The 17,606-nt window shown below is 32.6% G+C and overlaps 1 protein-coding gene across 1 annotated transcript; it reads left to right on the forward strand.

Moving 5' to 3' along the window:
* The first annotated feature begins 5,263 nt into the window (after window positions 1–5,263).
* Window positions 5,264–11,795, forward strand: LOC149404738 (transcription factor MYB90-like). The gene is made up of 3 exons (XM_089602570.1): window positions 5,264–5,637; window positions 5,785–5,914; window positions 11,039–11,795. The coding sequence occupies exons 1-3, from the start codon at window positions 5,511–5,513 to the stop codon at window positions 11,529–11,531; spliced, it is 750 nt and encodes a 249-aa protein (XP_089458696.1). The 5' UTR covers window positions 5,264–5,510; the 3' UTR covers window positions 11,532–11,795.
* Window positions 11,796–17,606: the final 5,811 nt, after the last annotated feature.

The following is a 17,606-nucleotide window of genomic DNA, read 5'->3' on the forward strand; positions in this document are numbered from 1 at the left end:
TAGTTTTGTGACATGCTTTGATAGTTTGTGACATGTTTTGATAGTTTGTGATATTTTGTTTATTTCGGTTTTTCATTTATAAATGTTGTGATCGAACCACGGAGGTTCGGTTTAGGGCTGAGCTAATTTATAGGATAGTTCTGGATGGTTTGTGTATGTTTTTAAATGATTTTGCAGGTTTTCGGTTTGTCAGTATAATAGGGGAAACTCTGCCGAAATTTCGGTAGAGTTTCGAATTAATTAGTCTCAAAACTCCCAACTTATTCAATCCGAGCTCAAAATAACATAGAATTCATAATCTCTCTTTCATTTTGTTCTCCGTCGTCCTTTATCAATAACTCTTCCAAACTTTCATTTCTCGCTCTCATTCAGCGAAATGTCCAATCCAAGTAGAGATTGGATCACGGAGAATAATCGGGTGACATTGCAGTACAAAACCGGTGTTAACGAGTTTATTCGCGCTGTAAGAAGATTTCCTAACGAAAAAGCCAAATATCGGTGTTCTTGCAAACCTTGCAACAACGTGAGATGGCACGACATCGGGGTTGTCAGGAATCATTTGCCGAACAAGGGGTTTACCCCAGGCTACACAAAATGGTATCATCACGGCGAGCTCGAGCGTGTCGTCCTTCCTCATGAAGAAGATTCCATCAGAGGAACAGATCAGAGAGGAATAGGAGAATTGCACGGTGCTGTGGAGGATATCAGGGATCACGAGGATTTCGACGATGCTACGGAGCCGACCCAGGGCGAGGTGCGTGCAGAGGAGCAAGTGGAAGACCTCTTCGCCGAGTTGGAAGCAGAATTGTACCCTGGATGCAAAGAGTTAGTGACTGTCGTTGACGATGTTGAAGAAGACGATGAGGAAAATGAGAGACGGGTCGTTTTTTAGGGAGAAGATGTTGATGTCAATATAGAAGATGATATTAACATTATAGGCATAGATGACGATGAATGAGTAATATCTTTTTTGTATGTTTATTTACTATAGTATGTAACCACGGTTTTCCTCCGCCATATGTGAGGTTTGTTAATAATAAAATCCGTGGTGCCGTCCACGTTTTTTTAAACAGAAAACTAATATTTATTTACTAATATTGTTCACATCTTACAGGATGTCAGATGCAGGTGGAGATGAGTCTCCGCTACACCGTTCAGGAGCAGGTGGAGATGAGTCTCCGCTAGAGACACCGGGTTCCCAAGGTCCTAAGAAAACAAGGGGACCAACAACCGGCTCTACTTCGGCAAAAGCAGCGCTTGGGGTACCCGATGCGAAAGTTGTTAGGTATGACCCAATCAACCAAACCTTCTACCAGGACGTAAGGAAAACAATAAAAAAGGTAGGAGTATTCAACAACTGCGTCGGCGCTTTGGTGAAAGTCCATATCCCGGTCACACTTCGTGATTGGAACGAAGTGACGCCCCAGATGTTGGGCAATATTCTGAGCGCACTTCATTCCGAGTACACTTTCGTGTACAAGGATGATGAGACCGAGGAGCTGCTTCCGGCGGATTGCTTTCGTCATCAGATTGACCAGACTATCATTCGCGATGCAAAGTGAATGAGGCGCAACCAAAAGTCTAGATTATCAGGGACTTTCTTAGGCAAATGTTGTGGGCAAATAAATGTCGCCAAGAAAGAAATCCCAAAAGGATATCAAAAAGACGATTGGGAGAAGGTGATAGAGGAGTTCGCAACTGACGATTGGAAGGTAATGTATAATTCAAAAAAATTATGTTATCTTCTATGAAATCAAATTATAACGCAATTTAATATGTGCAGAAAAAGTCTACTCGCAACAGGGACAATTCAAAGAACAAGAAAACGAAGTCCACACAAGGGTCGATTTCTTTCTTGGGTCATCGACATTTGAACGTAAGTTTATTCTAATTTTGTAATTTTTTTTTTGCAATAAATACATTACTCATATTTTCATAAGAACTGCAGAGTAGGGAAGATGGGACTTTGGCCTCGGCGTTAAACATGTGGGAGAAAAAACATCAAGATGATCAAGGCAATTGGACGACAGATTGGGCGCAACAAGCATTTGTAAGTTACTTGTGTTAATTACTTAATAATCAAGTTTCGATAATCTTATTAATTTTTTTAACATATGTTTGAAGGCGCGAATTATGACTCAAGTCGAGGATATTCAGCGACAAGCAGCGGAGTCAGGCCAAACGTTTGACATAGACCAGGCGGAGCAGTACGCGATGGATACTGTTCTCGGGCAACGTCGAGATTGGTATGTCGGGATAGGTCCCTCGATCTCAAGATCCTCGTATGTCTTGGCTCAGGCTCAGGACGACAGCTCGTCATCAGGTTCTTCATCGAGGCGCGTTCCAGATCCAGTGGTTAGCGAGCTACAAGCAGCGTTGGCTGCACAACAGGCCGCAATGGAAGAGATGAGGCGTGAGCAACGAGCTCAGATGGAGGCGTTTCAGCGACAGTTCTTTGCCTACACACAGCAGCATCCGTCTCCCATGCAGACATCCCCCGCGATGATGCACCTTGGGACGACGCCGCCATCAGCTTCAATGCCGAATGTTCAGACGCCGCCATCCGCTTCAATGCCGAATGCTCAGACGCCGCCACCAGCTTCAATGCCGAATGCTCAGACGCCAGATTCGGTAGAATTTTAGCGACATCGTTCGAGCGGCAGTGCACGAGGAAGATCTGGCGGAAGAGGAGGCCGTGCATTCAAGAATTGGAAGACTTCGAGTGAAAAAGGGAAACAAAAGGAATAGATTGTAATTTTTTTAATTTATTGAACGTAAATTATCAAATTTTATTAATTTAATATTAGAATTTCTATTAAATTATTTATATAATTATTCTAATTAATATTATATAATTATTATCATTAAAATTATTTAATTATTATCATTAAAATTATTTAATTAATTTAACAAAAAAATTATTTAATTAATTTTTATAGGCTGATTCTATTAGAATCAGCATTTTAAAAAAAAAAAAACTACAGACAATCAGATGCGCTAGTCGCATCTGATACTTTCGCGGGAAAAGTATCAGATGCAACTAGTCGCATCTGATTGTACTGTAACCCGCCAAAATATTAGGCGGGGAATTACTATCAGGTGCGACTAGTCGCATCTGATACTTTTCCCGCGAAAGTATCAGATGCGACTAGTCGCATCTGATACTATATATCCCGCTTTAATATCTTATTTTGGAGTATATTTAGGTGCGACTTTTGGTGCGAGAAGTCGCACCTAAACTGTCGCACCTGATAGTGATGACTTTCAGGTGCGACAAGTCGCACCTAAAAGCATCAGGTGCGGACTTTCAGATGCGACTTTGTCGCATCTAAAGTGCACCTGATGACACTTTCAGGTGCGACTGTGGTGCTTTCAGGTGCGACTTTTGTCGCACCTGACGCTATATTTTGTACTAGTGATATTTAACAGTTTTTTAAGGTTCCATTTGGTATATAATTATATTTACACTTTAAGATTGTTATTTAACCAACTTAAAATATATGTGGTAGATAGCCACGTCCACGTACTTATAAATTAGTTGACTAAAATACCTCATTTTATTTCCCGCCAATGTCATTATACATGAGATATTTTAGTCATATTTACCGGAGTAAATATGTGGAGATAGTTATTTATCAAATACATGCTAAAGGTTGACTAATTAGCAGTATAAAAGTGTAAATACAGTTAGTTTGCTAATTATTTATTTTTAAATTAATTAACATATATTCACCAAATTTGTACAGACATAAATATTAGCATTGTATATAATCAGAATTCGGTTAAAGTGAAGCAAACCCATTTTTTAATAATACAAGTGCAGAAAGATCTTGGATTTAAAATATTTCAATTAGCAATGTATCTTTTGAAAAACATGACGTGGGATTTCTACAATATTATCTTTTATCTAAAGTTTAACTAATAACTATACTATTATTATTATTAACTAGTAACTTTAGCTTATCACTCGCGCTGGCGCGAGCAAGAAAACTAGTAATAAACGAAAGTCTAAGACTTTTTTTTTTTTTTTTTTTTTACTACAAGTTACGCATCATTTTAGCTTTAAAAAAAAATAGCAGCCAGGGCCTCTATATTTGACAAGTATACTAGTACGTAAGATATTATTTGTAGCTCTCAATTCATAAGAGCCTTAGAGCATCTCCTACGCAACGGCAAAACGCCAAATTTGATGTGAAAACAGCTCCAATCACACGGGATACCCAACACCAAATTTGGTGATTTAAACAATGGCACGGCATATATGCCGTGCCACGGTACAACACGGCATTGTTTTTTTTTTTTTTTTTTTTAATTTAACATATTAAATTCAAAGGTTTTTTTTCATATATACATATATTAACCTTATAAATGTTTATAAAACACAAAAACTCATAAATTGACTACAAAAATATCAAAACAAAGTTCAATTAAAACATACAAATTTAAATATAGGTTACAAAGTTTAAATTAAACACACAAAATGTAATATTTTAATTAGTAATGTTATTTTTATTTATCTTTTTTTATTTATCTTAATTTTTGTTAAATATTGGTAAGTACTAATTTTAATCACTTAATTAAAAAATATCACCATTATAATTATTTATTGAAATATTTTTTAATAAAGAGATTGTTTTATTTTAATAATATAATAATGGTGAATAGTATTTTTAGTGTGAAATTTGGTGTTTGTGGTTGGAGTTGGAAAAAAAATTGGTGCTAAATCAACACAAAAGTTGTGTTGAATTAACATTAAATATAGAAATTGGGTTGGGGTTGCCCTTACTCTTCATACGCAGACCCTATCATTTAATAATTATTGTACACTTACATCCAGTGGCTGGCGGATCCAGGACTCGAAAAGAGGGGGGGGCCAAAAAAAAAAAATATTTCAGCCTGAAAATTTTTGGTTAAGGGGGCCAGGCCACTTGAGCCTCCCACCTGGATCCGCCACTGCTTAATAATGATTGCTTGACCCAAGTTACATGGTAATGACATGACACCACTGTCTAACATACGTGTCTAAGTATCTTTCGTTATCATGCTCATCAATTCCATTCTCTTAAGCCACCAATTCTTAATTAGCTCTGTAATTTAGAGATTTACTGTGTGAATATATAAGGAGATAGTGCAGACCCGCTCGTCAGCAGAGTTGGACTGGTAGCTTTATACGCGACAAGACACTAAACAATGACCTCTGAAATGTAATAGTAGCTTGTTATATATTATATCACTACATGTATAAGAACTGACACATGAAGAGACCCTTAATTAAACAGCCTCCTTAAAAAAAATGCTTGTAAATTAACTAGTGGTTTACGGGTTTGTATGGATATGAGACTCGCACGTCATGATGTATACAATTTCTCTGTACTTGTCTCTTTATGTGCTTCGGTAATAATGATTGCCCGTAATTGAATACACTTTCCATTGTACTCTCTCTCTATATATACGCACACAGTTCATCATAATATATATATACATACATATACATCGTCGGAAAGGAAGAAATGGAGGTCTGTTTAACAGCGTCCGGGATCAGGAAAGGCTCGTGGACTCGAGAGGAAGACATGCTTCTAACAGACTGCATTGAAAAGTATGGCCAAGGGAAATGGCATCTCGTTCCTTCCAGAGCAGGTATATTAATAATATATATATATATATATATATATATATATATATATATATATATATACATTGTATACTTCTAAATCTAATTAGTTGTTATTTAGTGTTTGTGATAATAACGTGTTTTTTTCATTTATTTTTATTTCATATACGTAGGTCTGAATAGATGCCGGAAAAGCTGTAGACTGAGATGGATGAACTATCTGAAGCCGGACATTAAAAGAGGGGATTTCTCAGCCGACGAAGTTGATCTCATTCTTAGACTTCACAAACTTCTGGGCAACAGGCAAGCAAACACATTAACATATATCTATGTGTATAAAAAAGAAAAATACACATATATATCTTCTTTTTTTTTTTCAAAACATCCTTTTGCATATATATTTCTATTTTTATCTATTCATTATAATTAGTCTATGTGTATAATAAGGGAAAATACTATTTCTTGAACTAAGAAATTAAGGGAACATAAATTTAAAAGGTAAAAAAGTACGTCGAACTTTCTAATGTTTTTTTTCCCAGTTTCGTTTGCTTGATATTTAATAGAAAGGGACTTGCTAAGCAGCGAAAAAGTTAAATTGTAAGAACTGTCCCTTTCTTATAATTAAGGGCTCGTTGAATATTATTATTTTTTCATTGCTTTTTTTTTTTATGGGGCCGAAAACGATAAGAGAGAGCGTATTGTAAATGATTACATACTACACTCTTTTTTTTCTTTTTTCTTTTATTGAAAACAAAAAATGTATTCAGTCCTTTTTCTGTAAGCTGTAACAGATGTGCATTGGTCGGATTTTCACAAAATTTCATATATTAAAAACCACAACTGAATCGCGTCGTATTAAAACTGCAAAAACAAACCAACAAACCACGGAAACAACCACTCTGTGGTTTCTTGCATGTTGAAATCCACCTTTATAATTTTCGTACACCGTTTTATAATTTCTCATTAACTGTCTATCGTAATCAAATAAATATATATGATACAGAAAATTCACACTAACAACTACAATCCTGTATAATTATTATATAATTTTGAAAAAGTTAATAATTAATTAGATCTACTAGCTATATTTGTCTTTTACATATGTTTAAAAATAATTACAGATATATATAATATAGCTAACGCATGAGTCTTGCCCTAGCTTAGACAATTTCTTTCAATTATTAATAGTTAGACTAAAATTTTAACAAGAAAAGTTTAAATAAATCATATGTTCATGAAGAATTAACAGATATATGATACATTTTTATAGCAGTTTTTATTGAATGCTACGTCACACAAAAAAAAAAGGTTAATATTGTCTATTTGATCAGTTACTAATGAGGGTTTGTGAATTCTAATTATTAATAACTAAATATTGGTTAAAATGTATTTGAAAAGTTTCATGCGATAATTTTGTTAAATTGATATATTCAAAACTTGATATTTAAAATTGGTATATCATCTTAGTCTCAGAAATGGTATTCGGTTTAACTGTCTAACCAACAACTACATGCAGGCTTTTAAAATTCTTAACTGGCTAATATTATAGTTGTTAATCGCGTTTTTGGATTAGCACTAAGAACCGTCTGTGGTTCGATCTGGGGCCGGACCCTATGATCGCACGTAGGTTGAGTTTGGTGAAGTTCTTCTATTCTCGTCATCCTTGCCTCATCGGAAAGTGGTTTCCACCTTCGTGTTCTTTCACGTTCTTCGTGTTCGTCGTGTTCTTAAATCTGATAATCAAGAAACATGAACTAGGGGGCGCGGAGGGTTTTTCCCCGACGCACGCTCCGACGCTCAACATTAGTAGATGTAGGGGGTCTCATCTCGTCTCAAGAGGGTAGAGAGAGGAAATATTTCTCTAGTGAGAGAGAGGCGGAGCTTTTTCAAGTCCAAAGAAAACTTACCTTGAGAGAGAGTTGAGATGAGTATTTATAAATGTTTGAGACTTGTCTTGATCATGAGTTGAAGGAAATAGAGGTTGGAGGCAAGTTTTGCCTTATGGCAAGTGGGGTTCGCGACAAGAGGCTTTGGGCAGGTTGGCAACAAGAAACCCTTGGCAGGTTGGCGGCTATGAGCCTTGGGAAGGTTGGCGACATCATAGCTAGATGAGTTGGCGACAACTGCCTCTGGGTGGATTTTTGGGGTTGGCGACAACTGCCTCTAGGTGAATTTTTGGGGTTGGCGACAACCTGGAGTGGACGACATTTTGGGTTGGCGCCGTCAAGTTGGCGTCACCTCAGCTTTGTGCCAGCATCAAGTTGGCTGCATCATTAGGTTGGAGCCATCAGGTTGGCGTCACCTCAAGTTGGTGTCACCATCAAGTTGACGGCATGGCAGGTTGGCGACGTCATCAAGTTAGTGACATCGTCAGGTTGGCGTCACCTCAAGTTGATGCCACCATCAGGTTGATGGCAAGGCAGATTGGCGACACTATCAGGTTAGTGGCATCGTCAGGTTGGCGTCACCTCAAGCTAATGCCACCATCAGGTTGATGGCATGGCAGGTTGGCGCCATCAAGTTGTCGTTTTAGCTCTCGGGGTGTCATTTCTACCTTGCGAGAATCTGACCCAACAATAGTTACCTTAATTATTCGAATATTAAAAATATAATTTAGCTCATGTCGAATTTTTTAAAATATTTAACTTAGAGACTTGAAACAAGTTATATATATAGCTCTCTCTATAAAACGTGCAGTTTAATACAAAGATTGCAGGTCAATGCGGGTAACGATATTTTGCACTTCCTTCTTACATAATGGGAGCTGAGGAGCCTCCTATTATATATAGTTGAAATCATTATTCAGTATTTGACACAAAATAAATAAATAAATAATATAATGACATAGTATTTCATAATTATGTTTTACATTATATCATAAAAACTAAAAAAAAAAAAAAAATAATAATAATAATAATAATAATAATAATTTATCAGCACAATAAAAAAAACTCGCCATAATTTTTTTTTTTTTTTAGAAACCCTTATTTATATATTTTTTTAGAAGAAAAAACTATTTAACTAAGTATTGTTGATTTCTATGAAATATATATACATATATATATATATATATAATAGCCAAAATTTACATCATATTTATTATTAACTACCTTTAACATTAAAATAAAATAAAAACACACACTTTTTCTTAGAAATTATGTATATATATGTTCAGTCATCTTTTAGAACGCGAAGTACATGATTGAAACTGTTATATTTTATCCTTTTTTTAAATAATTGGCTAAAATACTTGGTTATAGTCATAGATAACTTATACGTCCACAGTTCACTCGTATGTCCTCACTTGTGGTGGGACCATTCTCTTGGTATGGTGATATATAACTTTATGGTAACGACTGTCACTAAAATGAACTGTCACAAATCAAGAATACATCCATGTGCGCGTATAAACGTATATATATATACACACACACATATACATAAACAGTCTCACATTTAGTCATGGGATGTATACAAAAATATCTCTTCCACGGACAACGGATGTATACAACGCATTAAATAGAGTATAATATCGGTGGTACTGCTAAATATGTCAACCAAAAATAAATGAATAAATATATATATATATATATATATATATATATATATAATATATGCATAAGACCAAAAAAAAAAAAAAAAAAAAACTATTTAGCAAAGTATAGAAGAGGACTAGCTTCACTCAAGGATAAAAACAGCTAAATACAGTATAAATACAATTATGCCGTATCTTTTTAACAGAATTTGAATTTCCACTAAAGACAGACTACGTTTTAAACCTTGATTTTTAGTCCCCAGAATGCTTCCCCATTTTACCTAAATTCCCTTAATTTAAGCATTATTAATGTAATTTTCAAATATTCTAAAATTTGGAAATATTGTTTCGAGATCCCTTTCCCTGAGTTTAGCACATGAAATTTAACGGCAATAATTCGAAAATATATATTCAATAGGATAGGATATATATATATATATATATATATATATATATATATATATATATATATATATATATATACTTCTATTGAATATATATATATATAAGAGGTAATTAGGCCAGTAACTCAATAGGTCTTCCATCATGTTTTAATAAATTGTCAAAGTTTTAGAAAAATAACTCATCAAGTCGAAGTAAATTAATTAACTAGTTAGATTAATTTAATTTACTAAAGAAAATAGTCCATTAGGTCGAAATAAATTAAATTAACCTAAAATATTAATTTATTTATTTCGGCGTGATTTGCTATATTTTCTTAAGCTATCTAAAGAATTGACTAGTTGCAACAAATTCTTCTATATATAAATACCCATATATATATATATATATATATATATATATATATTTGCTTATACAATCTATTAAATGACTTAAATACATAAATAAAAGAGAAATTTCATATTATAGACTTAATATTTAACAACATAAAAAGATGAGACTTGTGATTTGAAAAATATATGAAACTGAATATTTGACCTACTTTTGGATAAATAAATAAAAAATTCCTAAGAGTATTTAAGCCTTTATTTACAAATAAATATTTTGATGATTTTCGATAACTTAATTAGATTAGGCTTTTTCCTATGTTTTTCGATGATTTTCAATGGCAAACATGGTTTAAATATTTTCAGGGCATTTTTGTCAAAAAAATATAATAAAAGTCTAGTTTCAAATATTTTTCAAATTACAGGTCCAATCTAGATATATTTTGTAAAGGTTGAGGTCTACTATATGAAACTTTTCAAACAAAAAGGGCTGTAACACTTTTGATAATGATGAAAATCAATTCTGCTTTGGTGTAAATTGCATATGATAGTGTGTTTTTAAAATTTATCGCAAATATAGTGACTAAAGTTTTTCAAGTTGTTAAAAAGTATATTTCTTAATGTTTACAGATTTTTATAAAAAGAAGGGTAATTTAGCAAAATAGTCAACTTAAACGTTGAGAATTACTAAATAACTAAAGTTTGGTAAATATTAGGTAAATAACCAATTTTATATATTTACAAACGTAAATATTAAGTAAATAACTACTGTCATATTAAGTCACATCATCATTTATGGCTACTTACCTAATATTTACCAAACATTGGCTATTTAGCAATATCAAATGTTTAAATTGGTTATTTTGCTAATTTTTTGTAAAAAGAAATTGTTTACTATTTGGGGTCTATTTATTTTTGTTTATGGTTTATATTTTCATTTATAAGAAAAATAATTTCTAATGATTATTTACATTTTGAATAAATATAATTTTTTAAATATCTAAAACAATTTGTTTGAAAATGTTATACTTAACAAACACTATTCCTGTAATTTCTCCTTAGTTATTTGTAATAATTTCGTTTTTTAGCATTTTTTTATAAAAAATTTATAAAAACTAATACTTAATTTTTTTTTTTAATAACTATACCCTTAATACTAAGCAGATGGTCATTGATTGCGGGTCGAATTCCAGGAAGAACGGCCAACGACGTGAAGAACTATTGGAATACTCATTTGAGGAAGAAAGTGTTATCCCAAGAGAAGATCAAATTGTACTTCGCTGACGGATCGGCGCATAAACCGAAATTCAACGTCATAAAGCCTCGTCCTCGAACCTTCAAGAGCCAGTTCTCCTTCATCGCAAACGACAGTCCTAAACTCATCGAAAACGACATTGGCTTCAAGGCGTCAAACGCGCCGGCCGTGCCTGTGGGTGATAATGAGGATGAGGGTAATAATTGGTGGGAGAGACTGTTGGACGACGACGAGACGTGCGACGAGGTAGTCTTTGAAAGGTACGTGCCAAGTATGAATATAGAAACATCACCGCCCGATGACATGAACCGTAGTACAAGCTCTCTTTTGGTTAAAAATGACAACAAAAACTTGTGGACGGACTTCATGACGGATTTGGACTTCTGGGATCCTTCTATGTAGACCATGCTCATATGCGCTACTTTTGTGGCTCTTATAGTACATATACATATATATACATATATATATATATACACGTGTGTATATGTATATGTATATAATATGTGTATATAGACTGCTCATTTGATGAGTCAAGTTGCGCCGGTGGTTTCAATAAAAAAAAATTATGATATCGTGAAAAACCTTATTCTTAAGGCTTTCGTTTCTCGTGTGAAGCTTTATTTTCATAAATGGATACTAATAATATTTATCGTTATGTTTTAATCAGAACGTTAAAATGTTACTTTTCTTGTCCAAGTTAAATACTATTTGCAGAATAATCTCTCTCTCTCTCTCTCTCTCTCTCTCTCTCTCTCTCTCTCTCTCTCTCTCTCTCTCTCTCTCTCTCTCTCTCTCCAAACTTATTGTTAGTTCTGAGCTAAATTGAGTTTTCTTTAAATTTTTATTAATAGTTTGTTATGGTTAACTAGGTGTTATTTGTTTATTAAAGTTGGAGATGAAACTAAGATTCTACGCAGATCTAATTTTTCACAAAAATATGCAGATTTATTATATGAGGAATTCACCATAAAATAAAATTAAAAAAAATAAAAATAAAAAACATAAGTATGTTCTAAGATGTTATGATAACTCAATCACAGTTTTTTTCTTTTTTTCGGTGTGTGTGAAAATTGGATGAAGATAAGATGTAATGGTGCTTCAGAAATTGACTATAATTATAGATATTAGAATTAGAAAGAAAAAAAAGTGCTTCCATATTTTTGTAAAAATGAGGGAAGTTTGGGTGACGATAAAGGTGTTTTAGTAATTGACCACAGTTATAGGTAAAATAAATAAATAAAATAAAAACCTTTCCATATTTTCGTAAAAAGGGCGATGTCGATGGCGATGTCGAGGTTCGGAAGGGAATCGAGGTCGGAAAGAGGGATTCCTAGGGCTAAGGCTTAGTGGTGAGTGGCTTAGCTGTCTCTAGATCGCAGTCGGAGATCGAAAGTAGGCGATTTAGAGTCCGTCGTCGTCGATTTCCGTCACCATCCTTTTAGATTTCTATATCTAGTGTCGTTGATCTCTGTGGTAAATATCGTCATCACCATCGCCATCACCGTCTTCATCTTCTTCCGTCTTCGGTTTGAGTATAGAAGAGTGGATTGAATATTTTGAAATCAAAATTAAATATTTTGACACTTCGTTGCATTCTCGTTGTAGATGACTAGACTTCGAACATTTTGTTGCTTGTTTAGATGGGGGGATTCAAATTTGATTTTTAGCTAGTTTTTTTTCTGCTATAGAAGTGGATTAAATGTTTTTGACGGCACGATTAAATTTTTTGAAATCTTGTACCTTGACTGAAATACTTGTTTGTGTGTTTTGAAACTGGTTTAACAAAATTGAAGGTATAATTAAATTTTTTGAAATTTGTTTCCTATTTTTGACGATGGAATTAGTTTTGAAACTATTTGGTATATATAGAAAGTACATTAAAAAACAGTAGATTAAAATTTTGGACACCTAGATTAATTATTTTGAAATCCTGGGACACCAAACATGAAGGGGTATATTAATATTTTTACACAATAAGGGGCTACTATACAATAGCATATTAAACATTGGCTATTTTGCTAAATAATAAGTTTAAATTGGCTATTTCATACAAAAATGTGAGAAATTGGGGTAAAGATAGATATAACGATGTAACTTGAGACATCAAGCTTTATTTTACCACACATATGAAAATCAAGTTCCATGTTGAATACTTTAGAAAGATGAAGGCAAAAGCTTCGAAACCACTAGAAAAATTAAAGCAAAACCTTCGAAACGATTGAAAAGATGAGGGTAAAAAAAAACGAAATCACTAGTGTCATAATAATTTAGTTTCAAAGTTCTTTGTCGTGGTTTTTTTAGTGATTTCGAAGTTCTTGTCGTTATCTTTCTAGTCATTTCGAAGTTTTTTAACAAAAGTATTTTGAACGATTTATCTATTCAAAAAAGCTTAATTTTTCTGAAGTGTAAAATATATAGAGCTTTATTTTTAAATATGAAGTAACTTTAAGTTTGGTTTCTCAAGTTTTCTTATCTAGCTAATGATAGAAGTCACAATGCCATTCTAGTGTTCATAATGTATAGACCAATTAATATTCAGAACGTATTAACGTTATTTTCTAACACTGACTTTGAAAGCGAGGCTTTATAGAAAGTTTACATTAATTTCTTAATTTTGTTAACATGGTTGTGCTGCTGAGTGCATGTAAGCCACGTAAATTGCTAGGGTTCAAAGTTATGTTAATACTTTTTTCTCTTCAGCACATTGTTTATATGGTCTATTATTTTGTAATTGTTAATGAGATTATAGAAAATACATACATGCATAATATCCGAAAGACTAGCTATATAATACTGATCCATTCTAAATAATTCAAAATAAACCTCAAATACCAAGGAGAACGACAATATATCATCTCCTCTTTCGCAACAACTAAACAAATTAGTGGCCATCTTTTTTCACCCCTGACTTCCCAGCAATATTCTACGATAACAATATTACGATTTACGAACTATTTTGTTAATATTAAAGGAAAAATAACGCATTTATACTATGTGTTTTAGTGAAATGTCGAGTTTAACCTTTGGTTTTCAAAAATGTCAAGTTCATACCCTCTGTTTAACTAAAATGACGAAATTATACCCTCTATTTAACTAAAATAACGAAATAATACCCTGAAATGAATAACAGCGTCACAAATCTCCCTTTCATATTGATATTAACTCTTATATAAGAAAAACCAAATCAAATCTAAATCAGTGCCCTAACTTCCAAATTCTCAATTTTGAAATAAAAATAGCCTTAAATTGAAATTAAATAATAAAACTCATACCTCCTGCTAAGAAATGACTTCATTCCGTGTTCGAATTATAACTCTAAATCCTGGATTCTCTGTTCAAATATGCGATTTTGATGACTATCAACTATCGATGTTTACCCCTTTGTCTCTTTCTGTGTTCTTCACGATTAAGAGACTGTTGTTTATTTTTTAGTTTTTAAATAAATTACATATATAGCGCGAATGAATAAATATAATTGGTGTTTATATATAAATATTATAGTCAACGTCAATGAAAAGTCAATAAAAAGAATATTCGTGACACTGTTGTCTATTTCAGGGTATAATTTCGTCATTTTAGTTAAACAGAGGGTATAATTTCGTCATTTCAGTTAAACAGTGGGTATGAACTCGACATTTTTGAAAACCGAAGATTAAACTCGACATTTCACTAAAACACAGGGTATAAATGTGTTATTTTTCCAATATTAAATGACAAAACGCTATTGATAACTAATAATTAATTGTGTATTATTAAATCATTGTTCATGTTAATAAAATCAGATCTTAATAGTTTCTAATTTCTCAGTCTTACGATGTATTTCAAATAAATTGAGCCACAATTTAATAGTTTCAGCGTACGTTTAACAAGTGAAATTCAATATTGTATCACATGAACACTAATGAGTAATGACACATGTTAACTTTTACTATCAACAACACTTCTATTATAACCAAGGAAAAAAATGCCGTTTCGAGCCTCCTGATTTACGAAAAATCGTCATGCCGATGAAAAATCGAACGAAAAAATTGTGAAAAAGGGCAAGTGAAATTCCGTTTTCAAATACCGTTTTCGATGGAAAACCGACGTGCCGACAGAAAACCGAACGAAAATAATGTGGCGAAACAAACACATACATATATATATTTTTAAATGTAGTTCAAATTTAAAACATATATATTTGCAAAATTCATTGTTAATGATCATCTTATTCTAAAAAATAGTTTAAAACCAAAATGTTCCATTTATAGCTAAGCCTCTATTTTTATTTTATTTTATTTTTTCTAAATTAAGCTCATAACTCAATTCAATTCATATCACACAATCACAATTCCAACATTTCTTTATCAACATTTCAATTCATTTCACACAATCACAATTACATTTCAATTAATAAATATTCCAACAATTTCATATCAACAATTCAAACAATTTTATTTCAGTCATAAACTTACTTGAAAACAGAAAAAAAAAAAAAAAAAAAAAAAAAAAAAAAAAAAAAAAAATGGTCGTTCGCAGGAAAAAATAGTGGTTCGCCGGAAAAAATGGAGGTTCGTCGGAAAAAATGGTGGTTTGCCGGAAGTGTCAGATAAATCTGGAAAAAATATATATCATATATCACAGCATTTCAAACAACTTTAATGAAGCACATTATGTTCAAAAAAATAATTTTACAGACCAAATCAAGGAAAACACATTATGGGTTTTTGAAAGAAAAAAAAAACGACGACTTTCTCCCCGATTTTCGCCGACTGTCGCCGGAAAAGTGTGGAACACGCTGCGCTTGGACGGCCGAAAATCCATGGAAACGAGATGTCGATTTCGCCGAAAATCCATGGAAACGAGATGTCGATTTCACCGAAAATCCAAGAACGTAACAACGACAAACGACATATTGCACATCGTCGGCCGTTTGGACGGCGAAAACGACTTTTCCAGCGAAAATCGTGGAAAGCCGGCGACATTAGAAACCCTGATTATAACTACTCATTTTAAGTCCACTACTCAAAACAATACAGAAGATAGTAAACAATCGACTAAAAAAATATTAAAAATACAAAATGTCAAAATAGCTATACAAATCAAATTCTTTCTACTATGGCAATCAGTTGACTCGTGTTGAAGACATGGTTAACTTGAAAACCACACCTTCATCTCTTTTTCCTCGAAAAGGAAGTACACAACTTTTATTCAAACCCTTTGAATTTTCTTAAACTTTACAACCTAAGTTATGAAGTGATAAATTTTCTAATGATTATTTCTTAGAACAAATCCAACAACAACTAGATAAATTAAACTTAGGAGAATCTAGCCGTAATCCACAAATAAATGTATTATATCATAATCTAGAATCTGATGTGATGAAACTAAGAAAGATAATGTTAGTCAAACAGATACACGTGATCAAATTGACTCAATTGAAAAACAATGTCAATATCTCTTTAATAATGAGAATCCTAATATTAACAAAATAAAACATGAGAACCCATTTACTAGGAATTATTAACCTAGACCTACTCCTCCTCCTGATATTAAATACGAAGAAAGATCTCAAAGTCTACAAGCCAAATATGATGGCGAGTCCATATATGAATGGAACATAGATGGATTAAGTGAATACTTAATATTAGGAACCCTTCAAAAAATGATTATGGCAGCATGTGCCTATAAATCAAAAAACAATAATAATTTAAGCATAGCTAACATTTTAAAATCTGGCTTTACATGCCAACTTAAAGGATGGTGAGATTATTATATTTCACCAGAAGATAAAACTTTAATTCGCACAGTAAAAAAGACAGTCATAAAACAAGAAAATTGTATAAATATTCAAAATCAAGGAGACGATATAGTTAATACTCTTGTTTTTTGCTATTATAAAACATTTTGTAGGAGACCCGTCTCCTTTTCAGGCTAGAGCTTCTGAAACCATAATCAATTTTAGCTATCCAACTTTAAGCTATAAAGATGTATTCCTTACTAAGTTTATACAGGAAGCGATAGTAATCTTTTCTTTTGGAAAGAAAGATTTATAGCAAGCCTATCAAAATTATTTGCCGATAAAGTTAGGAATAAAATCAGGTCAGATTATAACAATTCTATTCCTTACAACAACTTAACTTACGGCCAATTAGTCAACTATATTAATAATAAAGGACTAACCTTATGAACTGATATCAAGTTGAAAAATAAAATTAAAATAGAAAAGATTTAGGAGAATTTTGTGCTCAATATGGTTAAGAGAAAAATCGAACCTTCTAGTTCAAAAATTAAGAAAATATATTTAAAAAGACCTTTTAAGAAACCGAAACAAAGTTTTACTCTAATAATACTCCTATTACTTCAAAACATAGAAAATATAAAACTAATAAAGATCATAGTAAACAACCTACCTGCTATAAATGCAAAAGAGTTGGTCATTTTTCAAATCAATGCAAGACGAAAGAAAAAAAATTAATAATCTAGAAATATCGGAAA

This window comes from Urtica dioica, chromosome 2, assembly GCF_054948205.1.
Source record: "Urtica dioica subsp. dioica isolate 48M chromosome 2, U.dioica_male_clone48M_v1_H2, whole genome shotgun sequence".
NCBI classification, from domain to species: Eukaryota; Viridiplantae; Streptophyta; class Magnoliopsida; order Rosales; family Urticaceae; genus Urtica; species Urtica dioica.

Coding starts and splice junctions, on each gene's coding strand:
- LOC149404738 (XM_089602570.1), top strand. CDS start 5,511: ATGGAGGTCTGTTTAACAGCGTCCGGGATCAGGAAAGGCTCGTGGACT. Junction 5,638..5,784: donor TCTCGTTCCTTCCAGAGCAG/GTATATTAATAA, acceptor TCATATACGTAG/GTCTGAATAGATGCCGGAAA. Junction 5,915..11,038: donor CACAAACTTCTGGGCAACAG/GCAAGCAAACAC, acceptor AATACTAAGCAG/ATGGTCATTGATTGCGGGTC.